Source organism: Cyclopterus lumpus, chromosome 16 (genome assembly GCF_009769545.1).
Source record: "Cyclopterus lumpus isolate fCycLum1 chromosome 16, fCycLum1.pri, whole genome shotgun sequence".
Lineage (NCBI taxonomy): Eukaryota > Metazoa > Chordata > Actinopteri > Perciformes > Cyclopteridae > Cyclopterus > Cyclopterus lumpus.
In genome coordinates, this window is record NC_046981.1 from 15,993,946 (window position 1) to 16,002,747 (window position 8,802).

Consider the following 8,802-nt stretch of genomic DNA (forward strand, 5'->3'; position numbering starts at 1 on the left):
TAGGGCTTCCTCTTTGACGTTTCGCTCACTCCTGGCTGCACTCTCTCACACAAGGCTGATACTTAAGAGGGTTGATTTATACCGAGGAATCCAGGTGAGATGATGCCGGATACTTCTGTTAACTGCCGATTCCACTTGGATGGAAAGAATGTGGAGTAAATGTAAAAAAGTGTGTGTCTCACCGGTGGGTGGGCTGAGAGGGCCTTCAGCATGGGATTTTGTAAACATTTGATAGATTTGTTGTTTTGTTCAAAATCAGTAATATTACAACATTATCGCTCAGATTCTTTTTACTTAACTGTATGATACATTTGTCATGATCGAATGCCGAATTTGAGATTAGAGATCTATCTGGCTCCTTTCATAATGGTGTTTAGACCCTCCACCTGGTCGACACATGCCCTGTTGTGAAATGCTGATTTCTGTGGCTAGCTTCATATCACTGTGTTTCGATTATGACTATATGCAGTCAGTGCAGCTACATACAGGGGACAGGGGTTTAACTTGGTTGTATAGGGTTATATTTGAGGTGTTGGACTAATTCACCCAAAAATTGCCACATGTGTACATACAGCTATGTTTCGTATTTGTTGAATATATCCACATATAGCTCTAACACCCTCATGTGTTTTCGGGCAGCATCTCCCTTGAATGAAGAACGGAGAATGTTACTGCTAGCAGACTAGTCATATTCATATGACAGCAATATCTGATGTTGATCACAAATTTCTTTACCCTTTCAAAAATTAGTCTACAGGAAGGAGACACCTCTGTCTCGTAATGACGGTTTGATAATGTAATTGTTTGAGTAGATGGTGTCTGCCGAGTTTTAACCCCCTCGTCCTGAAGGGTCAATCTAACAGGAAATGTAAATTAATATCTTCCTTCCCATTTTAATCTGTGGCTGCATATACACTCCTCAATCTATTACCTACTGACACAAATGTAATACAAAGCTGCAACCCCTGTTGTATAAAATGACTGCTGAATCCTATCTTTACTATTTTTGCACAGTGTGTAAGCCTCAACCGCTGTCATAGTGTCACTCATGATGCACAGCTTCATGGGAGGGGGCCTATTTTGTGCCATCGTGGGGAACATCCTGTTGGTGGTCTCCACAGCCACAGACTATTGGATGCAGTACCGTCTGTCTGGCAGCTTTGCCCACCAGGGCCTGTGGAGATACTGTATGTCTGGCAAGTGCTACATGCAGACTGACAGCATTGGTAAGTGGGAAATATCTTATTTGGACACCTAAATGTGGGTCTCTCTCTGACGCAGAACGTACTTCTCGGTGTACTTATCTGAATACACTGTCGTGACTTGGTGCAATAACCAGTCACGACAGTATTCAGGTGATGGCAGCAACAATAGTGAAAAGAATAAATATCTTTCACTTTCAATGAACAGTGGGTAACATTTCTGCGGAGGTATTGATATAAATGGAATATGATATGTTTCTATGTTTTCTAGACTATAACCACCTGAAAATAAGAATGGTTGTGTTTGCTTTACCTTAGAATAAGCAGTTCATATCTACATACTGATCATGAAGCCATCCAACACATTATTATTATCCACCACATTCTACAGTAGCCCAGAGCAGAAAAACCAAATAGTGGATTTAGATAGGGTCATTCGAGTTTTTGGGAGAAGTTTCAGTTCGTTGCAATCTACGACCACACCAAGAATGCCTCAAATCCTACACACTACTAGACTTTTACCAAGACTAAAGAGTCTACAGCCATGCTAGCTGCTCTATGAGGCTGGCACAATGACAATGCTAACATGCTGATGCTAAGCAGATGTAATGTTTACCATGTGCACCAAGTTAGTTTAGCGTGTAGCATGCTAAAATTAGCTAATTAGCACTAATTATAAACCAAAGGCCTGATGATGTCGCTGGATAAAAAAAAGCCACAGGATCACCAAAATCAAAAGGATACATATACATTGTATCGAAACAATTAATTCATGTTGATTGAAAACCATCCTATAGTTGCAGATAATATATGCAACAAAGTTCTGGACTGATCAACTGGCAGACCTGTGATACACACACGTGTGGCTAAGAAATAAAAGTGAATTTTAAAAGTACCCCACTAAAAACAAAAGCACCTTCTTGAAGTAGAAGTGATAGTACGCTGTGATTCCTGATTCATTGTGTAAGCAGTATTTTAACATTCAAAAGCAACTCAATTTGGCAGCTTGTCCAGATGTTAACAAGCCTACAGACTTAGGATAGTGGTGGGTAGTTTCACCACATTATACATGAAAAAGAAGTTCAAATGAAATGGAAAAGAAATGCAATACAATCGCAAAATTGTACTTCAAAATGTTCTTGATTAAATTCACTTCCCTTTGGAACTTGACTACAGTTGACTGTACATTTCCCTTCATACGTACAGTATGTATACCTGTACTGTTTATGATTGCCTGGCTTCACACAGCATGCCACTGTTAATGTGTGAGTCCAGCAGTGCAGTTTTCAAGTTCAAGGCAAAGGTTATGTGGAATAAAATTCCAGTTCCAGGGGTCAATAGAATTCTAGGAAAGATACATTTCCAGGAAATTGTTTTTGGGATTAAACAGTTCATATAAAATGTATATGTTTTTATTTATCTTCCTGCACATATATTTATAGTATGTTCTCTCCCTTGTTTTACTCAGCCTACTGGAATGCCACTCGTGCTTTCATGATCCTTTCTGCCATGTCATGCTTTGCCGGCATCATCGCAGGAATCCTCTCCTTTGCCCACTTCTCGGCCTTTGAGAGGTTCAACCGCTCCTTTGCTGCCGGAATCATGTTCTTTGTTTCAAGTGAGTCATGTGTCCAGTAGATTCAGATTCATTCTGACATGCCGCTATAGAGGAAATACAACCGAATAGTGTCCTATTCATTTAGTTTTTTACGTCACATCTGCCATAAATTCTGTTTTGTATTTGTTGAATTTTCATATCATGTAAATCTCAGACAAATATTAGTTGCTTTATAGCAGGTGCACCTGGTATACTTCCAAATGAGACAATCTGCCAGTCTTTACGATCACGGATATTTGTTGTTCTAAAACGTTTTCCTCCCTGCCCACCATGCCAGCTCTCTTTGTTCTGCTTGCAATGGCCATTTACACTGGAGTGACTGTGAACTTCCTGGGCAAGCGCTTTGGTGACTGGCGCTTCTCTTGGTCCTACATACTAGGCTGGGTGGCACTGCTCATGAACTTCTTTGCAGGTTTGTTAAATAAAAGAGTGCAGTAGAGTTCGGTGTAACTTCCTCCTGATAGTAAGCAAAATCTGTTGTGAATATGTGAATATTATACACAGTTATTGCCGACCAAGTGAAACAGTTAGTATTCCAAATTCAGCTAAAGAAAACTAATCATGGAATCATCAATGCTGTCCCAGGAACATTTTCATTTTCTTGACATTTTATGTACAGAAATTCTTCAGTGAGTTTATCTCATCTCATCTCATCTCAGAAAGCCCACTATACATTCTCAATCTGACATTTATTCACACCATTAACTTGTACTTGATGTGGCTGTACTGTAGAAATTGCTTGTGTGCTAATTACATTCCTATGTTTTGATTTGCAGGTATATTCTACATGTGTGCCTACAGAATGCATGAGTGTAGGAGAGTGGCTGGCCCACGTTAAATTAAACAAGAGATAACTTGTCATGGGTGCAAAGGATATTAATCCCCATTGCAAAATAGAGAATTTATTGTAAAATAATAAAATCTGGAATTTTACAAACGCATCAAACACGTTTTATGGTCTTTGTCATGTCTGTGATTGTTTGGTATGGAAAGCCACTCAAACCCTTTGAGCAGATTAGATCCCCCTTAGCAATTTAAAATTGTGGCCAAGTAACCAGCAAAATCTAGACTTGAGTTCTCGGAAGTGAACTGAACTGTGCCGCAGCACTCGCTCTGTCCATCTGACATGGACATATTGTATGGACGTGTATTTTACACGCCAGTGGTTGCGGGCTGCCTTTCTAATCCTGAAACAGTGAGTACATGCTTGCTAAAAATTTACTTTTTACTTGTGCAGTGGAAAGAGGAGGAGAAGTAGAAGATCATGGGATCAATACAGGTGTTGAAGGTGCAAAGCAGCAATGTGTATGCCTCCATTGCAGGCTCTCACCCTGGAAGTAACCCAGGACATGAGAGAAGTTGTATGGCAGCACACAAATGAGAAACACAGCGAGAGTCCCCAAGGCCATGCCGATGGCTTTCTGCCTCTGCATCTGGGATATCCTTGGGCGGCTGTACAGGATCGTAATGCAGCGCAAGTAGCAGAAAACACAAATCTGAAGAGGTATGAGGCAGAAAAACTCCAAACGTACAGGGAGGAGGATCTCCAACTGCTTCTCAGAAAAGTTCTCATAGTAGACGTTGGGAGTTTTTGCTGGCGAGTGACGGGTGGTGCTGGATGATGAAAGTGATGATGCAGTGTGCTGCTGAAATAAGCCAAATAACAGCACTGACGACTATCACGTACACAGGTTTGAGCAGCTGATGGTAGGTGACAGGGAAAGCTACCCCAATGTAGCAGACCACGCTGACTGCCATCAGTAGCAGGGAGCTGGTGTAGATTGTGGAGAAGAACGTGAAGGTGGTGATGGAGCACAAGAAGATGGACAAATGCCATTTCATGCCTGACGCAGCCTTGTGCATCCTCAGAGGCAGGATGATGAAAAAGAGCAGGTCCGGGACAGTCAGGTTGAGCAGCAGGATGTCTGTTGGAAGCAGCCTGGAGTGGATCTTCACGCTGAACGCATAGAGAGACAGGAGGTTGGCCGGCAGGCCCATGAGGAAAGAAATGATGTAAACTGAGAGGATGACCTCACTCCTCACGACTGACAGGTGGTTCAAATCTACAGATAATTTGTATACCAATTCAATTCAATTCAGTTTATTTTGTATAGCCCAATATCACAAATTACAAATTTGACTCAAAAGGCTTTACAATCTGTACACATAAGACACCAGTGACAATCATGATAAATCAGTGAAGTCTGATTTGGTCAAAATAAGAAATATTCATCTTGTTTTCTGATCCAGAATAAACAGAGATTATGAGGGAATATAAAACATGTTTTAACAACCTCATAATCCCAGTAGCTACCACTTGGCCTAGCCCAGACCACAGCAGTAGCATGCCAGCTACCACCAGGCTACACCCAGGTGCCAGCAGCAGCATACCAGCCACCACTGGGTCAGCCCCAGGCCCCAGCAGCAGACGACGACAACAACTGTAGTATCTTGACTACTTCCTGTTTGATAATAGTATTGTTGTGATGACGTCACCAAGGTGCGCAAGTTTACTTAGACAACTCACTGTCAGTACACACATAACATGGTGTCAGAATAGCTGGTTCTCACTTCGACCTGACGACGTAAGATGGAGAACACAGGCGTCCCCACGCCACGGATGGATTGGGATTCGTACTGCGGTCATGTGGGCCGGCATCCGCGGATACTCCGTCATGTGAGCCGCCGCTTGAAATGTAATCTTGAAATGTGCCTCTATTCATGGTATTACGGTATCATGTACGGCCCGAAAAGCAAGACGAGAGACCAATTATCTCCAAGTCAGAAACAACATTATTTTGGACATTATATGAAATAATATTATAATAACATGTGAAGTTACACTACAGTACTGTTTTTTATTGAAAGTCAGCTCAAATTCAATGATTATATTAATAATTTCACAATATTCTAACTGTTAAAGCAGAAAGCAGAAAGGTTATAACCTTTTTTTGTGGGGCGACTATGGGTCAGTGGTTAGCATGCCCGTCTTTCAATCAAGAGGTTGGCAGTTCAATCCCCGCCCTAGTCGATGTGTCCTTGAGCAAGACACTGCATTGCTCCCCGTAGCTGTGTCTACGGTGTATAATGTAAAGTGTCTTTGAGTATCTTGAAAAGCACTATATAAATTAAATGGATTATTAAGGATCTGCTGAAGCATGCTGAAAATGCTCCACCTTTGTTGGGTCTACGTGCATGTATAGATCTAAACTTGATCAAGCTAGTGCACATGTTTAACGCACAGCCGAAAACACACACCAGCGTCACAGAAGAGTTTGCTGACGTGTTTATAGGCATTGGACTATTCCCCGGAGAATGCACCTTTCACCTTAAACCCTCAGCAACACCGGTGATGTGCCCACTTCGCCGCATCCCATATGCCCTGCGCAACCGACTCAAAAATGAGCTTGAAAAAATGGATATAATCCAAAAGGTCACAGAGTGGGTAAATGCACTAGTGGTAGTGGAAAAACCCAAAACAGGAAAGCTTAGGGTGTGTCTTGATCCCCTCCCCCTAAACAAAGCTGTCCAGAGACCCTACTATCCACTTCCCACTCTAGATGATGTCACACCAAGACTAGCCAGAGCACAGTACTTCAGTGTACTAGACGCTAGATCTGGATACTGGACAATAAAACTCAGCCAGGAATCATCCATGTTGACGACGTTCAACACCATTTATGGCAGATATCGGTTCAAGAGGCTCCCTTTTGGAATCATTTCTGCACAGGATCAGTTTCAGAGGAGAGTTGATGAGGCCTATGAGGGGCTTCAGGGTGTCGCAGCTATCGTGGATGACATCTTGGTGTATGGTCGCACCAAAGAAGAGCACGATGCCAACCTGCACGCCATGCTGGAGAGAACCAGGGAGAGAGGAATAAAGCTAAACAAAGACAAATGCACAATCTGCGTCTCTGAGGTGAGCTATTTTGGACATAGACTGACACGAGAAGGCATCAAGCCTGACCCTAACAAAGTCAAGGCAATTCAAGAAATGGCTCCCCCACGCAGCGAAGTAGAGCTGGAGACCATACTGGGCATGGTCACCTACCTCTCCAAGTTTGCACCTAGACTTTCAGAGACGATTGCCCCGCTCAGACAACTGCTGAAAGAGAACAGTCAATTCACATGGGACTCAAATCAAGAAGCTGCATTCCAACAAGTGAAAGACCTGCTAACGCAGGAGCCCGGCCCAGTGCTCACATACTTCGACCACACCAAAGACGGGAAACTACAAGTCGACGCATCAACATGTGGCTTAGGACCAATCTTGCTTCAGGGAGAGAAACCAGTCGCATATGCATCCAAGACACTAAATGAGACTGAAGAAAATTACGCTCTAATTGAAAAGGAGCTGTAAGCAGTGCTCTTTGGATGCAGACGCTGTCCAGAAAGCCGCTCGAGTGTCTTGATAACTCTTTAAGTGAAGGCATGGATTTACAAATCCACTCTGTGATCAGCAGTGCACTGGTGAGTGATCGCAAAATGGCAGAAATCAAAACCGCCACAGCACAAGATGAGCAACTCTCAATGTTGAGACAAGTTATCCAAGCAGGATGGCCTGAGGCAAACAAACGATGTCCGCCGGCTGTCGCTGAGTATTGGAATCATCGGGACGAGATATCCGAGACAAATGGGATTCTGCTCAAAGGTGAAAAAATCATTGTGCCGCACTCACTCAGAGCTGAAATGCTTTCCCGAATTCACACAGGACACTTATGGATGGAAAAGTGTAAGCAGCGAGCAAGAGACGTACTGCTCTGGCCCGGAATGTGCAAACAGATAGAGGCACTAGTAGGATCATGCAGCATCTGCCTTGAGCGACGCAGCTCCAATGCAAAGGAACCAATGCTCTCACATCCTATCCCGGAACGACCTTGGCAAACAGTAGCCACAGATTTGTTCACCTGGCACAGTACTGACTATATAGTTGTCGTAGACTATTATAGCAGGTATTTTGAGGTAGAAAAAATCACCAGCCTCACATCCACAACTGTCATCCAAAAGCTGAAATCCATGTTCGCCAGATTTGGAATACCCCAGACAGTAATCAGTGACAATGGACCGTGTTACAGTTCACAGAGTAACGGGTACAGACTGTTCAGACTGCCAAAGCACTCATGGACAAAGCACATGCACAGCAGATAGACCCTACTATATGTTAAAGATACTAAAATGCAGCCAACTTATATCCCCCAGTGAAGTTAACATTGAGTCTGTTGGTGTGAAAATCTCTATCTGCTGAAATGTCTTGTGTTTTAATATGTCTGTACCGCCCACCCTCTGACAAAAAAGCTTTCTATGACCAACTAAAAGCCCTCCTAAATCACCAGGCAGACCATACGGAACCAATTGTAATCAGGGATTTTAATATCAACTGGGATGTGAATGTCACGCGGCGGGAACTGTGGAGGAGGACTCGGACGCAGAGTGGAGGTTTAACTAACAGTATATTTATTTCTTAACAAAAAATCACAGGGAAAAAAACCTGGAAACGACTAACAAAAAATCACAGGGAAAAAAAACCTGGAAACGACTAACACTAAGTTCCTGGACATGACCATGACTAGGCGTGTGTGCAGGACGAAGGATCAGACACACTGGACCAGGACAAGGGGAGACACAGACTATAAGGACACATGAGGGAAGTGGGGACACAGGTGGACACAATCAGGAATCAGGGAAGACAATCAGACTGGTGACACAAGAGGAAGGGCACGGAACCTGAAACGAAAGGAGAGTTAATTTCCAAAATAAAACAGGAAGTCACAAAACAAACATGGAGACAGGACAAAAACCCAACTTGACATACAGGTGTGACAGTGAAGAAAGACAAAATCCTTAAACAAACCATGGATCATTTCAACCATTTCCAGCTGATTGAAAAACCCGCCAGGTTAATTTTCAATTCAATTCAGTTTATTTTGTATAGCCCAATATCACAAATTACAAATTTGCCTCAGAGGGCTTTACAATCTGTAC

The 8,802-nt window shown here is 42.8% G+C and overlaps 2 protein-coding genes across 2 annotated transcripts; one reads left to right on the plus strand and one right to left on the minus strand.

Moving 5' to 3' along the window:
- The first annotated feature begins 1,028 nt into the window (after positions 1-1,028).
- On the plus strand, positions 1,029-3,681 carry lim2.5 (lens intrinsic membrane protein 2.5). Its single transcript, XM_034553968.1, has 4 exons — positions 1,029-1,226; positions 2,671-2,820; positions 3,098-3,232; positions 3,597-3,681. The coding sequence occupies exons 1-4, from the start codon at positions 1,049-1,051 to the stop codon at positions 3,656-3,658; spliced, it is 525 nt and encodes a 174-aa protein (XP_034409859.1). The 5' UTR covers positions 1,029-1,048; the 3' UTR covers positions 3,659-3,681.
- Positions 3,682-4,038: 357 nt separating this feature from the next.
- On the minus strand, positions 4,039-6,477 carry si:ch211-231m23.4 (free fatty acid receptor 2). Its single transcript, XM_034554367.1, is given in 4 exon segments — positions 4,039-4,130; positions 4,133-4,400; positions 4,402-4,883; positions 6,393-6,477. Coding segments are annotated over 4 exon segments (927 nt in total).
- Between the last annotated feature and the right edge of the window lie 2,325 nt (positions 6,478-8,802).